Source organism: Macrosteles quadrilineatus, unplaced genomic scaffold (genome assembly GCF_028750875.1).
Source record: "Macrosteles quadrilineatus isolate MER2022 unplaced genomic scaffold, UCM_ALF_1.0 Scaffold_9__3_contigs__length_116548681, whole genome shotgun sequence".
NCBI classification, from domain to species: Eukaryota; Metazoa; Arthropoda; class Insecta; order Hemiptera; family Cicadellidae; genus Macrosteles; species Macrosteles quadrilineatus.
The window spans coordinates 57,998,439-58,017,416 of NW_026542602.1; the positions used below are offsets into that span (position 1 = coordinate 57,998,439).

At 35.1% G+C, this 18,978-nt stretch overlaps 1 protein-coding gene across 6 annotated transcripts in view; it reads left to right on the forward strand.

Moving 5' to 3' along the window:
• The window catches only part of LOC129002987 (leucine-rich repeat flightless-interacting protein 2), a 63,068-nt gene that overhangs the window by 35,193 nt on the left and 8,897 nt on the right, over positions 1-18,978 (forward strand). For 5 of the 6 annotated variants that reach the window (XM_054431153.1, XM_054431154.1, XM_054431155.1 and 2 more), the window contains 5 exons: positions 8,526-8,655; positions 9,517-9,656; positions 10,049-10,195; positions 11,314-11,430; positions 18,083-18,221. In XM_054431153.1, coding sequence (XP_054287128.1) covers positions 8,526-8,655; positions 9,517-9,656; positions 10,049-10,195; positions 11,314-11,430; positions 18,083-18,221 — 673 coding nt within the window. Of the gene's footprint in view, positions 1-3,683; positions 4,467-8,525; positions 8,656-9,516; positions 9,657-10,048; positions 10,196-11,313; positions 11,431-18,082; positions 18,222-18,978 lie in introns of all 6 variants that reach the window. The other variant, XM_054431151.1, reaches the window with a different exon arrangement.

Below are 18,978 nucleotides of genomic sequence, written 5' to 3' on the forward strand. Positions count from 1 at the left end.
TCAGCGTTTATAATTATGCAATTATTGCTGACGTCACACACTTCTGACTGCATTGTTCAAGTGGAATATTTTCTCCATCTTTGGCGCCTGACGAATCAACACTAAAAGGAATTATAATTTCTCTTTGGGAATCCAGTCTATATTTAACGCCTACATTGGCTTGCCTCTGCTTAAATATTCTCAGTACAGTCTTATTAGGCAGATTCGTATTGGAACGAAATAAAGATAAAATAAAGAACGAAGATAAAGTTGTTAGTTCTACACAGGGTTACTAATCAATTTTAAATTTTACTATTTTCACATTAATTGTTCGTTGTCTCAGGTTTGGTTTGGAGAATTGTGTGCTTTTAGATAAAGCAATTCTAGAAAACACTTGGGTAGCTTTAAATATTTTACATAAATAGATAGACATTTTCGTTTCAAATTTTTAAAGGCCCACTAATTAATTGTTAGAAACGCGGAACTTAAAAAAAAAAAAACATATAGACCTTGTAGTACTAAATGCGAAGTTTCTAATCCCGTTGCGAAGATTTGTTCTATCCGGTTTAAGGCCTATGTAGGTGGCTTTTATCGTTTTATGATTTTCTAAATTGTGTGTTAAAATGTTCCCAACCCTACTGCTGAGACTTAATTGTTTTCAATCGATCAAAACAAACCACAAAAAAGGTGTGAACATTTCATGTCAAGTTCAGGTCTCCCTCGGCGAGTAGTCTATATCAGTAGCCCCTGAGTCATCGCTTACCGCCGTTACCGGTCCCATGCTCTGCGAAACTTTACCGTTACCAGTTCCTGCTACCCAATTACCACAGCAACACAGTCTAGCGGTAGAATAATAGTACAATTTTGTGCATCGTTGTTGAACAGTTTGGATTATTTAGTACACATGTCGTATAATGTTCTAGCTACAGCCATTTGAGGAAATATACAGGAAAACGACATCTAAAGTTTTGGGACAGAAGGGTTCCATCCGTTCCGGGTTGTACGTGAATTCGTCCCAGTGAAAAAGCTCTTGGGACCGTAAATAGCGGAATTACCATTAACAATTCCAATAACGATTAATGTTGAAATGCAAGTATAGTAAACATTGCTGATAAAATTTTAAATCTGATAAAACCACAAAAATACGGCATTATCCAGGTGATTATAACGACTGCCGATCGGGTTTTAACCGTGACTTTATCCATAACAAGACAGGTTTATTTTAGTGCTTTTCCCACATTTTCACGAAACAATAGGATGTACACTATCAAATTTCACAGAAACCTTCGTAGTTTCTACAGGTTTTGTTTACCTAACTTATATTGTTTATGTACAACTTCTCTTCCAACTGTTTTCTACGTCGTTTGTATTAGAGGAAAACCCTGTCGCCGGGTCCGTGTGTTTGTACACAGGGTCGCGCTGACGAGCGACGACGTGATATTGAAAGTGCTCTCGGTCGGGGTTATCGTCCTATGAGTCGCAGTTCCTTATATAGTAGCCTAGTTATGAGGCCAATATGTGACTTTGACCGGACGTAAATTTCCGGTGCCTTAAGGCGAAGGTAAGTGCCAAAATACATTTCCACTTGTGCAGTTCAAATTTTCGTCAATCAAAAGGTGATGACTAGTTTTGTTGTCAAGTCAACATTCACCTGAAATGCGCAGAAAAAAAATAAATAGATGCGGTCACAGACAATTAGACCACCAATGTAGTGGTACAACTCACAACACAAACGTTACTCAAAACTAACAAAGAATCTACTGACATCGCTGGAACCGTTTGTAAATATTTGTAGCGGTATTGTTGTTTCGTGTTGTATGTAGTTTTTTATGTAACTATTTGATTTTATGTAATGTGTTGAAAGCTTTAATGTTGCACTTAAAACGAAACTAGCCTATAATATTTAAACAATTTCGTTGAATATTTGTACTATAAACGGAAGTAAGGAAGGCTATTTTGTTATCAAAGAACAAAATTATAATTAAAATTGTAATTATTGGTTGTATGGGTTGTCAGATTAGTGTATTTCGCACTTGCTTCGTCGATCGTCACGGACAAAAGACAATGTTTATCCTCGACAGCAGGCTAATATGGTGGATCCGTGGAACCTGTCTCCTGACCCTCCTGTCACGCCGTCTACGATGGATACAGGTTCCATCATACAGACTATAATCGGCCGAAGCACTCGGTAATTAGACATTGCGTTGAATCGGCCCATATATATGTCGTATACATACATCGGTAAAACGTATATTGTGTACGATTTGATTCTACTTACTTGTGACACGAATCTTGCTTCCAATCCCGTGTTCTATAAGATTCCGTGATCTAATTAGTGAATTTTAATAATTGCATTTACACGTTACGTTTACAAACATAAAGAAACTCTCGCGACTTTGTTTTGCTTTCAACACAAAAAGTAGATCTTCCACGGTTACAATTACCCCAATAGTGTGGTGTAGGTACAATTCTGCCCTGAAGATGGCTTCTGCAACGAGGCCGAAACGTCAGATCAAGTTACGTGTAATATGATGCGGTTCTCACTTTGACGACAATGATATTGTCGTCATTACCATGTTTTATTTGGTTATATCAATTGTGAACCTGAGTTCTTAAGGATTTGAACGAAATTCAGACCTAATTCAATTGAAATATAGACTAAGCCAAAATCTAGAGTTGATGAGCTAAATCTAAATTTTTCTCCGTAAAAAAAAACATAAACACGGTTTTATTCAAACATACAATAGTCAAGAAGTATCTAAGACTTCACAAGTTGACTTTTGCAAGACTTAAGTTTTTGGTCGCACGGCGATATCGGTGATTTGATCCTCTTCTGGTCTTATAATCGCAGGATAACCGAGCGACTTTCCGAAGGGTTTGAGTCGATGATCCTACTGGGGCTATTGTAGGACTTTGTCCTCTTCAGCCTTCTTGACGGTCAACTGTATATAATGATTGCAGGGTGAACGCACCATCCGACACGGTAGTTTACATCACACCATAGTGTGACAATATGGTTATTGTCCTGGTATATTTTACCTGCAGAATCAAGCGACGTTGACAATTTGGTAATCAATTGCTAAGTTTGATACGCCTTTCAATTTTAGTCCTCAGTTAATGGTAGGGGCCTACTGCTCATAGCAAAAAAAGTTTGTTTTTTAGTTTTTTTTTGTTTTATGTTTTGGATTAGAATTTCCCTATTTAAGTTATATAATTCATTACTAGTATAGTTAACGAAAAAAAATGAAACCTTACATGGCTTTAATGGCTATCATTTATTGATTTCAGGAAATTTAAGGTTGTGCATGTTATTTTACCTACATGTAAATTTTCTTGAGCAGTAATGGAGCTATATTTTTCAAATATATATATATTTTGACATTATCTAATAAAAAAAAATAAAAAAATAGGCCTAGATAACATATTGACAGAAAAAGGAGTTTAATATCAAATAAAACTAAATAAGTATTGGAAAACTTTTTTATTATGTTTGAAGAACAGCACCAACATATAGAATGCCAATAAATAGTTCATTTCATTACTTACATTATCTTTATAGATTTGTTTTGCCACAAGCCAATACAATTTATAACCACCAAAACAACGACTTGTACATTTTAAACACATGTCATTCACAATTGCAAAAGTTACATGACATAAAAATATTTTTACAAGCAATGAGTTTCAATAATCTTATTTTGCAGTGCTGCTTTAATCAGTTATAAACTGTATCAAGACATGTTTCCTTCTAGTGATAAGTGTTAATGTGTGATAACACTGATATCCCAGACATGGACGGAGGGATTGTCAGTGAGTCCACGATGGGCAACCAGCAAGTTGGGTCCGACAAGAAGAACGAGAACAACAACTACGTCAATGGGAACGGACATTTGAGCGATAGCTTGGAAAGCGACTCAAAGTACGTCTCGATCGTAGACGTAAGCTTCACGTCTCCTCAGTATATCACCAAGGAAGAATCCAATCAAAACGTCGAGGTGAACGGACAAGTCAAACTGAACGGTGTGAATTTCCGAGGCAACGAAATAATAATCAACGAAATGTTGGTAGACGACGATGTAAATAAAAGTGTGATCGTCGTTACGCCAGAAAACGGACACTCAGTGAGTAGGTTGACGGTCAACGGAGGATTGAATTTGAACAGATCTTGTGAGATTGGTCGCGAAGCGTTGGATTTCTCGAAATCCGGAATTGATTTGAATCTCAAGGATAGCTCGATCATTTTAAGTCCTGTGTCGAATACCATGGTGTGCGTTCCTAATGGGTGTTCGACTCCTTTCAACAAACAGGAACCCCCGGATTTTGAGAACAGCATTCTGAACGAGTCGTTCATACTGAACGAAGAGGAGTTGGAATCCGTCGTTCCTGAGAAGCTGAAAAGACAACGGAGCAACAGCAGTGACTATTGGATACAGGATGATGGAGAGGATCAGTCCATTGTTTATTTCCTGGGGAAAGTCAACGATGATGTATGTAACTTATTTGTTGTTTATTTTTTGTATAAAATATTGTATGATTATAGTTGGGTCATTTTAAACGTATGCTTTGAAAGAGCTTTTTTGAGATTGTTGGTCTCTTTGACCTCTGCTTTTCTACGTTCACATATATACTTGCCTAAAGCAGGGTTACCTTGTTGTACCTTGCTGTTAGTAAAGCAAGGGATGAGACGATGCAGTATGAGAATGAATTGCACTAATAAATAGTACCCTAGTGGCAACACTGGAACAACTCACAACAGTGTCTTAGATGCTGACTTAGCCATCTACCGTAATGATTTAGTCTAGTTTATTAATTTATTCTTTTATTATTTTAACTACTTCAACCAATCAATGGGTTTAAATTGTTGATCACATTTTTATTACGTTGGTATTTTGAGGGATTGAAAAAAAAATGTTGAGACCATATCTGTATAGCATTAGGTTCCTTTAAAATAAATTAGTAGTCTACTTTTCCTAAAACTTGGACATCTCTTCATTCAGCTTAAAGTTTTTTCCCTAATTTAATGAAATTAAATTAGACTCATAGACAATGTAATAACAATCAAAATTGTATTCACAATGCTCTATCACTATGCCAGGTGTTTCATTTTAATATTTTTATGTCCATGTTCTACTGCTTCTTTACTTGTGAATCATAGGTTCAGGATAAAATTTTGTCAATAACCAATGATTATTTGCTATTTAAAAATACTGTGACTTGAAGATTCATAATAATTCTTAATCTGTATAACCCCCCCCTTTGTGAAAAAAACCAAGCTTAACCTGAAACTGTCTCATCGTCAATGATCACCATGAAAAGTTGCTCTACTGCTGAATAATAATATAATGAACTTTTAACGTTAAAAATAAACCATTACCATATTTTTTAAATATTTTTGATATATATTAACATTATGCAAAAGTTTATAACTTGCAAAAGCCAGAAATGTTGGCTTGTCTGCAGCTAATGGAGAAAACTGGTTCAAAGATAACAATGCACTTTGTCCTCAGTCATCCTGGTTCAAACCTGTTGTTTTCACTTCTATTCTACCTTTTAAAGGCAACTGCCTATATACCTAAGCCTGACATAAACTTGTTTAAACAAAAATAAAGATGTAACAATTATACATTTATTTAAATGTTGATTTATGTGCTAGCACCAATAAATTTGATTTGTAGATGATTTTAACCAGTTCAGAAATATACCATTTATTGAATACAAGTTAATAAACTGTTCTGGCTGGGGAAGTTGTTGTCAACTTTATACTTGTGCTAATCAGAATCAGCAAGATTGATGTGTCGTAGTTCTGACTCAGACTCACAATTGCACAATAAGCGATGACAAACGGCTGATGTGGCTTTGTGGTTTTGTAGACTAGAAAATTCTTTGTTGAGCACAATGCTCTGCAGAATTGTGTCAAATTGGGTGTAAAGTGGCCTAATAGTTGTGTATAGCATGATTGCGAAAATTCCCACCAATTGGCATAAAATGTCCTTAGTTAAGTTTAATATTTTAGAATTTTTTCTCATAAATTGGTGTAGAATGTTTTAATAGTTGAGTAATGCCCTAGCGGTTATTACTTAAAAACTAAAATCTTTAGTGAAAAATTTCATATCAACTGTAATAGTTGTTAAAATTTAAGACCGGTCAGGATTAAACAAGTTTTGTTGAGTAAAATAGGGAAAAATACTAAAAAAGAAACATAGTACCTATAGTAATGTCCATTATTCCATTAGACCCAAAGAGGCCATAGGTAGGATGTTTTGTTGTGTAATTATCATGGGATTGTTGATAACACAAGAGGAGGGGCAGATATGATAAGGCAGTACTTCTATTGCTTGAATACACTTAACTTCATTTTTCTAATTATGTAAATTTTATGTCCATTAGTTGAGATTTAATACAAGGTAAGAAATTTTGTTCTGCTTCCTTAATCCACAATTATATTTTTTATTGTCCAACGGGTTTGATCAATTAAACTAACAATATTTAAATTCTAGTTCCTATTTTCCAAAGAAGGGAATTAAAAATAAGTTATGCTAGTAGATTTAATCTTGAAATTCAGAGCTATTGAAAATAATGAAGTTTTAATGCAAGAGAATGGGTACCAATACATTTGTTTAGGAGAAATTTGCTTGGAAATATGTTTTGTAAGAAATATAATATCCAAATACTGTAATAACAAATAAATTTTAAACTAAAACTATGTCAGTGGCCCAATTTGATTATGTTCAAATAATTAATCGGCTACAGATGGTCTATTTAAATGAGATGTATACTTTTAGTATAACAAAACTCGATGATATTAGCTTTTAGCACTGGGACTGTATTGTACCTGTGGAAATTGTATTGCTCGGTAGCTGAGTGATTAAAGTGCTCGCCTAGAAATCAAGGTCGTTGGTTCGATCCTGAAAAAGTCAATAAGCTTTTGAATGGTTCAAAACTGGAACCAGCTGTGCTTAATCAATGGGTTTTTTAATAATGGTTCTGGCTAAGAAACAGCGAACCATTAGAAGAAAATTCAGTAAAAAAGCTACACATGTAATCTCACTCCATTCTACACTCATCCTTCATTTATATTCAGGTTAAAACGCAAAAATTTGCATCCTGTATTAACTAATTAAACTCAATAAATATCCTGAAAGAAAAGGAATGTATTATTAACGAAAGAAGGAAACAAAATTATTCCAATTGACCATCATTGTCAAAAACTACTGTCGTAATATTATCAGTATGACTTGTTAATGATCATCAAAACACACCCTTTATGTATAACCATTGTTAAACATGTCAGCTGATCCACAATGTGGCATGTTTAATCTTTAGTAGATTGTCACAAATTCCACATATGTTGCTCAAGCCAAACCAAGTTAATTCCATGTGTGTTTGATCAGCTGTTACATTTCTATGCCATCAGCTGTTGTTAATTGACGTCAATGTTATAGTCTTAGTCAGTGTTCAATTTATGACTATACCATTGCCGATTTTTTTAATAGAATTTGCTACACTAATTTCCCTACATTCACACTTTTATTGTAAAAGTAAATTTTTGATACATAAGTAAAAAAGCTGAATACAAAACTCAGTCTATTTTGACTTTTGACTTATTTTATTGCTAGTGTGTTTTGAATGACCGGATTTTATTTCTGTTCTACATATTATTATTTTTACAATTTAAGATGGGGATACAACTGGATACTTAACTAAAATACTAATGACTACCTAGTTATTGTAAAACAGAGTAAAATGCCTTGGGTAGGCCCTATATTTGTTACTGAATGAGACAGATTAGGTTAGGTTAAGGCTTGGTTAGAATTGCAGTTGATTTTTATCTTTTGCAGTGTTACACCGTGTACTTTAATTCGATGGGCACAGTTTGAGATACAAAACAATAGTCACAGTTTCTCATAGGAATTTGTTTAAGTGTCATCTGAGGGACATAAGTTTAAGGTTAGGTTTGGAATGAACTTGGTTTCAAATTTCTACACCTTGCTTTAATCTTACAAGTAAGATTTGTTAGACCAAAGCCATTCTCACGTAGGCATTTCTGTTATCCGAGTTAACTCTCGGCTTATCAAGTTAACAGCTGCCAAGCCCTCATCTCAAATGGCTTAGTCACCAAGGCCACTTTAAACCATGATAACACCGTTTCCTCAACTCTTTCTGTTATTTGATAATTTATTTTTCAGACATTTATATTTTCAATTTATTTTTATTTGTTCCTTAATGATTCATAAGTTTGTCGTGAAGAATGTTTATTGTTTAACTACGTTACATAATAATTTGTAAGGAATCCAGTTTTTTACAGTGTTTCCAGACTGAGGGGACAATTGACTCTTCGTACAAGGATGTAAAATAGAATACAATGTCCAATGCGCATATGGACTGTTTGAAGGAAAAATTGCTTTTTCAGAGGTACACATTAGCCTGTTTATGATGTTTCAACGTGTTTAGAGATAGTTAATGGGTATTGATAAATTAACACCTAAAGACTTGAGATTTGAGTTATGACTTTTTAATCGGTTACACGGTGTGGTGTTCTGTTACAGGCCGAGGCTCGATTGGCCGCCAAGCGACAGGCGAGAGCTGAGGCCAGAGAGATCCGAATGAGGGAACTCGAGAGACTTCAGCGGGACAACGAAGATAACGATAAGGTCTACGATATATACTCCACTCCAGGTGTGTTGGTGTTACCTAAACTCTTAAAACTTCTTCAATCAGTGATTTAGTTATATTTAAAATATGTTTCCCTCATTCTATGAACAGTCAAAAAGATCTTGAAAAACACATTATGGATTCACACCTCACAGTAAGGATAACAAATGTAGAAAAGTGCCTGATTTGAGGTGTAATTCATAAAAAAATCTCGTCAAATTCTGTATTTTCACTGTTAATTGTAGATGGATCTCTCCTACCAAGTACCACAAACTGGTAAACTCCTAGTTGCACATCAGTTGTGATTTCTTCTGTCAACCTATGAATCTTTCTCCTTGCTGGGGTATAGACTGCTCAGTTGTTGAGTTAATTCTATATTTTCTAAGAGAAAAAAATTTATATTACAAAGACAAATTTTAAAATAGGGAAAGAGAAACAACCAAAAATTTAATTTCGATTCACCAGAACTTATCAGGATTGCTTCAGAACCTTCCATATTTGTTTCTTAGAACCCTGGGACTTCGCAACGCTGGGTTGATGACCAAAAGTTTGTCCCAAGGTGACCTGTGCGGATGTGTAGCGTCAGTAAACACAAAAGTTGTAAATCAATACCCCCTTGAGCTAGGTTAGGTATTAGTTTATGTAAGGTATTAGGTGGGGTAAGGTATTAGGCTAGGTTAGGTTATGACTTAAGCGCTTGGATGTTATTTTGGACAAAAGTTTAAGTTATGTTAAGAACTGGGTTTAAAGGTTTTATTCTAAGGTATATGGTTTGGCCAGGCATTAGGTTAGGTTACATTAGTTGCACAGATCTCTCTCCTTCCCTCCTTGTTTTATCAACCTTCACTACCACATCCTGTACTTTGACAGTTGCTTTGTGTGTAGATGGGGTAGGCACCAGACCCGCTAGAGCCAGCTCCGTCACCAACCCCAGAACTCTGCTGTCCTCCAACAACAGCTACCACTCGTCCCGCCGCAGTTCTGAAGACTCTCTGGAGGAGGTCAACAGTATACGAGATGTCAGGGTGAGAAACAGTAACAAATTGATGAATCGTTGAAAGTTAAAACCCTGTAATGTTTGCATACTTACTATTAAGTGGGTATGTTGCTAGCTGTGGTAGTGTTTTGGAATTCGGTGTAAGAACAAAGGGCTCAATTCAAAGCATATCCACAAAGCTTTTTTTTTAACCGCTTTCTCTAAAAGATTTTTCTTACGTACAGAATGCCACTGTCGTGGACTTCATTTGCCCCGACTTCATTTTTCTACTCTCATAAAGATTACTTCTTTAAATCAATGTTTGAATTTTCTAAGATGGTAGTAAGCAAGCAGTATAACTTAACTGAATTAATAGTAGCCCTAACTGTTAATTGATTCAACATAGCCATTAGTTCTCTGCTGAATTTTTCTGTGTCTCAGATGGAACTGCGGGAGTGTGAGGAGAAGTTCCGCAAGGCTATGGTGGCCAATGCCCAGCTGGACAATGAGAAGGCTGCACTCGGGTATCAGGTGGATCTGTTCAAGGACAAACACGAGGAGTTGGAGGAACAACATCTGCAGTTGTTGGTGAGGAGAAATAGATAAGCTGTATTGCTAACAAAAAATATCAAGTTTTGTAAAACAAACAAGCTACAATAAATGTTTGCTTGTTCGACACGTTTGGGTGTTTAGCAGTGCCTGACTTTTGACTGAACGTCTTATAGAAACAGTTGTTATTGTGAGGCTAGTGGAAACACCGTTAAGAGTCCTTGGAATGTAGACGAATAATTAAAAAAGTACAAAGAAAATTTATAATCTCACAGTATACTAGATTTACATCAAAATCACACTGGTGTTTGAAAAAATATTTTGAGATGGTAAACAACTCTTCAGAGGCTGTTTGAAATTAACAAAATTAACATTGCTCTTATGGCGGACAAATCCAAGATGGCCGTTAGCTTCCATGGACGCCCTTGGAGAACAATTCAAAACTACAAAGAACATTTCTAATCCCACAGTTTACTAGATATTTAAATTATAATCGCTTTGGTATTTGAAAAAAAATTTTGTACGATAAATAACTCTTCAGCTGCTGCTTGAAATCATCCAAGATGGCCCCTAGCCTCCAAGGGCTCCTAAATATAGAGTGGTAGGAAATTATTGACCAGCGAGCGATTATTTTGTGTTTTATTGTGTTTTCTCTTAGTCGGTCATATAAAATGAAATAGAAGTAAAACACTTCTGAAATCCTTTAAGCCGTTAGAAACTGATGTCTGCCGAACAAACTAAAATGGGTTAAAATAGTATACATTGAACCTTTAGACCAATTCCGGGTTATTAAAAGTGACAAACTGTTGGATGTCGGATTAGCAGGTTTTTTATGTGTTCACTTAGTCCTGTGGCTCTTGGTACCCAGGGTGGTACCTCTGACTTGCCAACACATTGCCTGAGGGGGAAGTAACAAAAACATACTTGCACATACACAAATTGATTTGATTGAAAAATAGTAAGGATCAGAACAGAAATCTCTACATTCCTTGTGAAATCAACAGTGAAATTACAAGGAATCAAGAGATTTCTGTTCTGCCAGCTGAGGCGCTTAATTAGTTAGAGTGATAGTTAATTCTGGTTTGGCTAAGAAACTCTACTGTAATTTCAAACCGTGTGCCATGATCGCAATTAATTGTTGACATTTTCACTTACAGCGAGAGCACAAAGAGACCTGCCGACAGTTTGAACAGACCAAACGTAGCAAGACAAAACTGCAGGAGGATCTGGACGTGTCAAGAGCTCAGCTGGAGGAGTTATTGCAGCTGATCCAGGTAAACTGAGCAGTTCTAGACTCAACTCAGCAGGATTATAGTGCGCACCTTCTTATCTGGAGGTCGTTGGTTCGATCAAAGCGAGATCGTTGCTAGAGCCAGATGCCATTGGTCGTTGGGCTATCAGGTTATGATGCTTTCTAACAACAGGGAGACGTTAGATAGTAACAAAACCAGGGTTTGGACTGTTCCCTTACAAAAAACGTCTATAAATTCCACTGGCTTTGGTAGGTTCAGTAAAAAAATTATGTTTACAGGATATTATATTAGACTGTGGTGAGAACTTGTGTTTAATTTCCATGCGTTGTAGCCTGTTATAGAATAAATGTGATTATTGATTATAGCCGACTTGAGCCGCCTACTGATGTAAATTTCAATCCAATGTTTGTTGAATGAACTAGAACATCTCTAATACCACAGCAACAAAAACCAAACGGGAAAATACAGTTTTAGACTGAAGCATACTCTGTGTAGCTCATTGGAATGTTATTTTTCCACAAGAAATTGGTTACAGACAGTGTTGGGAAGTAGCGCGCTACTTTTTTTGTAGCGTTAGCTGTAGCTACGCTACTTTTCAAATTTTGTAGCAAGAGCAGTAGCGAGCTACTTTTTTTAAGTAGCTGTAGCGGAATTTTAGCTACTTTCCTCGCTACTTTTATATACTGATGGAGCTAGTGATAATTGATCACGACCTTACTTCAGCAACTACGTCTTTTGGACTAAAGTTAAAAAAAAGGCTTAACTACTTTACTTGTGTGAAGCCAACATCAAGTCGCAGCTGTTTTATTATTTTTCTTTGTAGTTTTGCATGGACATGGAGGGCAAAGAGTATTGATTATGTTGATGTTAAAGGCAGTTTTCACTCTCATTCCTTTAATTCGCTACTCTATGGTCACGAATCAGACCAAACCGCTCGACGCAGACGACGTTTAAAACTATTAGAACAGAACCTCGAACAGAACACCAGTTTCAGGCTATTGAACGTTTGCGAGTTTGACAGTTGTTGGAGTTGACACTACATCATCAATTATTTTTAAATTGTATGAGTCAATAGTTTTAACTTTGTTTTTCAATGGAAACAAACTCAGGATCTTCAAACGATGAACAGGCTGGTCCATCAACCGCTACTGATTGTGATTCATCACAAACCCTTCCCCTTCCTTGGCCGGCATATGAAGAGTTTTTTAAATTTAATAAAGTAAACGAAAAGGGTAATTATCTAATGAAATGTAAGATGTGTTTGAACTGCACGATAAGTGTAACCAAAAACTCCCCTTTCAACATGAAACTTCACATTGAGGTAAGCCAAGCCTAGGCAAATAAAAATTGTGCAATCCACACGACATTTACAAAGTTCCTAAACCGATTAGCTTAATTTATAGTTAATGTTATGTAGGACTTTAAGTCTTTGAGATAGGCCATAGGCCTAACTAAGAATTTGATGGAATGAAAGTGGAACTAAGTTAAGAGATGTTCATTATGGATTCGTGTATTAATCTATAGGCCTAGGCTACTTAGGATGTCATATTTCCCACAGATCTGTTTTTTTTACAATATAGGCTAGATATTTTTTAACAAACATTCTTTTTGTTGGCCTATTTTTTTTATGGTGCAATATATTTATTTTTTATTATTAAAGTTTTTCAACACTTTTTTAAATTGGAAACCAACCAAACCTGTCAAATGTTTATTTATTTATTTTCTGAGAAATATTATGAGAATAATAAGTCCAAGATGTTAACCGTTAGTCTAGTCACATCCAGTTGATTTTTTATAGGTAATGTTGAGAAATCTCCATATTTACCGTAACCTTATTTATATCCAGTAGGCTCATTAGGCCTAATAGGTGGAGTGGACTGTCATATGTGATTTGAATAGGTTTATGTGCCAATGTTCACTATGAAGCAAATTTTAGGCTATGATGCAATAAAATTATAATTTAAGTTTAGTTCCAGGGATTCTGTTAAAGCTCCTAAAAAGTAGATTTTATTTTACTACATCAAGTAGAGTTTCAGCAGTACCTACTAAATAAAATCCATCCTACGGTAGTTAAGTTAAGCTGCAAAATTGAGTTTGGTTAGCTTAGGCAGGCTGCATTCCAAATAAAATAGGTAGGCCTAGCTTTGGGGGCCTACGAAGCCGGATTCAGTAGCTTTTATCGTTTTATCCATCGTTTATTTTAAACATAATCCGGTATCCCTTGCTAATTTTGTTAATGATTCTAACTCATAAACCAACTCAAACTTGTTACTAAATAGTGGACAAGTTTACCAGCAGTTTATAAATTGTCTCTAGGATATCAATTTATTTCTAAGGAAATAAAGTGAATTAAGTTTATGTTATTGTTACCTGGTCAATGGGCTTTGTCTGGGTAAGTTAGGTTAAAATTAATTTAATTTAATTAAAAAAAAGGAAATATTTTATGAACCGATTTTATGAATATAGAACTATTTCAGCGCAAACACAGCAGTCAAATCAACAAGTTGAATGACAGCTTACAAAAATGGAAAGAGGCCAAACGTAAAACGGGTCAGTCAGGTCACCAAGAATCAATTCCGAAGCAAGCAAAATTAAGCTTCTATGATGGTATGCTGAGTACATGTAAGTCAGCGAGCAAAACCACTGTCGAAAATGCACTAGTTGACTGGGTAGTTGATGGCATGCATTGCTTCTCTGAAGTCGAAAGGCCATCTTTTAAAAAGCTTTGGTCAACATTAACAAATGTTCCAATAATGTGCCGTAAAACATTAGTCAAAAAGATAGGCGAGTCATATAAAGTCATGATTGATGACATTAACAACAAGCTCTCCTCAGTGGATCATGTGTGCATCACTGCAGACTGCTGGACTGCACATTATAAGTCGTTCATTGGAATAACATGCCATTGGATTGACCCATCTACCCTAGAAAGAAAAAATGTCGGTTTATCATGTAAACGTATCATTGGTAGTCATACCTATGATGTTATAGGACAGAACATCTCAGATACATTGGTGGATTTTAAAATCCAAAACAAAGTTCTTATGGCAGTAACTGATAGTGGCTCAAACTTTATCAAAGCCTTCAAGACCTATGAAAGTGAAGATTTGAATAAAAGAGGCTTAGAGGAAGAAGAAGATGAAGGCGATGACTTTGACATTAATCCTGTTGCTATAAATGAAATTCTGGAAAGCTACGAAGGAAGCTTTGGTGAGATTTCCTTACCCCCGCATCGAAAATGTGCGGCTCACATGATTAATTTAATTGCAACTAAAGATGTGGAGAAAGCTACAGAATATGACGCAGCATACAAAAAGATGTCGCGATCTGTGTTCTCCAAGTGCCAGAGCTTGTGGAACAAATCTAGACAGAGTTCCAAAGCTGCAGACACTATAAGACAACACCTGGGTGTAAACTTAAAAGTACCAGTTGTAACAAGATGGCACTCTTTTCACAGCTCAATATCTTGGCTTTGCAAACTTTGTGATGGGGTAAATATGGATAAAATGAACTTGGTTTGCGACGAAATAGGTCTCCCAAGACTTAAAACAACTGACATGGAGTTTCTAAAAGTAAGTTGTGGTGGTATTGGTTTGTATTACACGTTCACATTCTTTTTTCATTAATTATTGAATTAGTTGTAAGCTCTTAAATGTTATTTCTGTTTCGGGGCATTACTACAAGTTATATAGTAATTACTTCTTTATATTCTCAGAGGAGGTTGTCTGATCCCTTGTTAACCTGTAATTTTCTGGTATTTTTGCAATCTTAACTTAGCCAAGCACTATGGAAAACCCCATTTTTAAACTAAGAAATAATTAAACTCTTTATTAATAGTTATTATCTGGATATCTGCACTCCAGGTAGTTTTTACTCAGTATTCACATAAACAATTTCACTAATGATATCAAACAGAACGCCAGTACACCTTTGTTTATTATTTTGATTAACTTTGCCCATATAAAAAAAGTTTTAAATTTTACAGTGGCATCAAACTTATCCTTGGAGTTTTAGCTTTTAAAAGTTATAAAACATTTTTCAGGAATATGCTGATGTTCTTGACCCTCTAACTAAAGCTCTTGACATCCTCCAAGGTGATAAGAATATCTCTATTGGATATTTACTTCCCACGCTTCATCAGTTGCTGCAATATCTAGATGATAAGGTCAGGTCCCAAACTTTAAAATATTGTTTAGTATTGGCAAACGCTGTGAAAGATGGTGTAAATAGAAGATTTGCCAGTGATTTATGGAACAAGGACCTAGTTCTTGCCTCTTGTTTTCATCCAAGGTCAGTATAAACCTAGTAGCTTGTAGCTTAGCTGTAGTTTACTAACTATTATAGTTATTACTGGAAGTATGACCATTATACAGACTAGGATCTATTTTAGTCAGCTTAAATCTAATTAATTCAGAACAGTAACCTGGTTTGTTTGCATAACAAGTTTTGCATTTTTCCAGATATGCAGGCCAAGCGATTTTACACATAATTTTCGTAAACTAAATACCTAATATTTTTTTCAAATAATGCAGGCAATTTACAGTATACAGGCTACGAACTACTGACATGTAAACAACGTAAACAGAAAACAGTTCATGGTGGTTAAACAAATTTTCACTCAAATCAAATATGTATAATCATTCATAGCTGAGTGATTTACAGATTGTTTTTGTAAACACTTAACACATGCAGTTGATGAAATAAGTTTAAATAAGGTTTAGGCCTATAAATAATTAATGCTATACATATTCAACACTGTCATAGTTCTGTGTGGCACACCTTTTTCAAAAATGTCAAGAATAAAAAAAAAAATGCATCAAATTGGGTCTTGTATTACATAACAACATTTATCTAGTTATGGTAAATTAATGACTAATGCATCCTTATACACACCAATTTTAAAAAGTTCTCTTTAACATTTGTCCACCCCTCCATATGAAAGTAGACAAAATATTTGTTTGGTTTTAGATTCAAGCTAGTTTGGATTAAAGACCCGACAAGAAAAGAAGAAGCCCGGAAATGGATGGAGGAGTTTTTAAATCAGCAGAATCCTGGACATACCCATCAAGAACCCCTAGAAACCTCATCAGAAGTTTTAGATGATGATCTTGTTGACCCTAGCCTTGGCAAAAGCTTTTTCACGTTTGAAGATCACTCTGAAGGGCCAGGCGATTGGCATCAGGAGCTTGATAGATTTCTCAAAGAGGGTGTCAAGTCCTTTAAATGTTTGCAGGGTTATAAATTTATTATGGAAACATCCATCAAATTGAACACACCAATTCCCTCTAGCGCCTCAGTCGAACGGCTGTTCAGTGCAGGTGGAAATGTATTTGGGTCACGAAGGTCCAAATTAACGGACTGCAACTTTGAGCACCAACTTTTGTTAAAGTATAATTTTCAGAATATTTAAATTAAAAAATACTTTTTCAGGACCTTTTTGAGCACTCAAGTGGAGTACAATTTGCATAATGTAAAATGAAGTGAAATGAATAAATAATAACACAATAAATCTCTATACCAGTCTCTAAACAAGTATAGCCATAAATAAAGAAAGATAAACTACACATCAGTAGGCTAAACTCTTTAACACAGAAAGATTTGTTTTTTAGATTTTTACATGTTTAGTGTTTTTTGTAGTTATTTACACAAGACTTTTGTAAAAGCTTTATGTATAGGCCTGTTTTATTTTATGTCCGTTTAAACTTCAATTTATTTATTTATGTTAGATATAAGATGATTTTAAGTACTGTAATTCAATATTACAAAATAACTAGGCTACAAATAAATATTTTGGTATACTACTATACTATTTCAGTTGTTTTGTTTTTATGTTAGGTTAGGTTAAGAAGCCAACAAACAGAATTTATAAATAAGTATTTTCTTCCAAGTAAGATAAGAACAATCTCACTTTTTGGTTTAGGTGTTTGTAAATTAAAAACATCAAAAAGAGGAGTGTATTTTCATTCAACATGCTCTAACCTTACCTTCATTTGAAATTTTTATTTGTCTGTCATTCATTACTGAATTCTTCCAAAAGAACTTTCTTAGAATAAAACATAAAGGTAGTAGAAGGTTTAGCCAGTATATTTTTAATTATGTGTGAGGAGATGGACATGATTTGGAGTACCACAATTTATTTTATGCATTGTTGAATTACTTTTACAATTGTAGCTAATGTACGTAGAGTAAAAAAATATATTTGAAAAAGTAGCTAAAATTGTAGCTATAGCTACATTTTATTGTAGCTGTAGTTGTAGCTAGCTACTTTTTTGAAAATGTAGCAGTAGCTGTAGCTAAGCTACTTTTTTGAAAATGTAGCAGTAGCTGTAGCTAGCTACATTTTAAAAGTAGCTTCCCCAACACTGGTTACAGATGGTCCTTATAGATGGGATATCTACTTCAGTTAAAGTCAATGATATTGTTTACCAGGACTATGTAGAATGTTTTTGTGATTATTTTTGTAAATATAAAGTTAGTAACTTTGTCTGTTTGCTTTAGTGCTTTCCATTCAAGTCGCTAATTTTAATCAATAGTGACAATAGTGTGTTTCACTACTAATACTCTTTCCGTCCGCTTTATAAGTAGAAATATTCACTGATATTTTACTATTTTTATACGAGTCAACTGCTACAAAATACAATACAGTTTTGAGTATTTGAGGTGTTTGTTGTAGGAGAAAGGCCTGGTAGTGGTGGAAGGGGAAGAAGAAGATGTCGAATGTGAGGACGGAGAACCAAGGACCAAACCTCCGAGGAAGGCTCTGGTCTCAGCTGAGGTAGCGGACGTCCTACAACACGGCTCTGGGTCTCTTGGTAAGTCTACTGTGCAGGATGTCAAAATTTATGTCTCAAATAACATAACACTGATATTTTGTCCCAATACATCTTCAGTCCATCTGCTTCCTGATGAAATCATATCGGTGTTTAGCCGACTTGGTAACCAGAAAATCTAGGAATTGTACTTGAATTTTTATGACTGGGACAAAATCCTTAAATTGTATGGAACCAGAAAATTTAAGTTAACCGATCACCAAAATATCCGCCCAAAATAGCAGTTTGTTCTTGTTTTACGCCGTCAAAATTTGTGATTGCAAGAAATGATCACGTACATTGTATGAACTTGGGAGAAATCATTACAAATTTTGTCGCGATAACAAACGTGGTAGAAAAATGATCCCTTGTGTTGAGGAGACCGCAATAATTAATTAGCCTACGGGTGAAACGTATATTTTGACTTATTCTCTTGACTTACAAGACGGTAAATACACATAAAAGATGGTAAGTGGCGATCGTTTACAATTGGACACTACAATCAGACCCGATAGGTGAATTTAGTCTTGTGAGTCAACACTATAATTGTAAATATATGTTTAAAGTGTTATTAGACATATTTGTATTGACTTTCCGTAAATGTAATAACACGTACAACCCTGATCAAGAAGATGATATTTAAGATGGAATTGTCCTTGATTTTCATTTTGATGGGACGCTAGTCATCCTAAATATAGGACAAAGTATCAATGTTTGTATTTGTGACCAAGGTGATAAGAGGGGCATATCAGGGCAACCC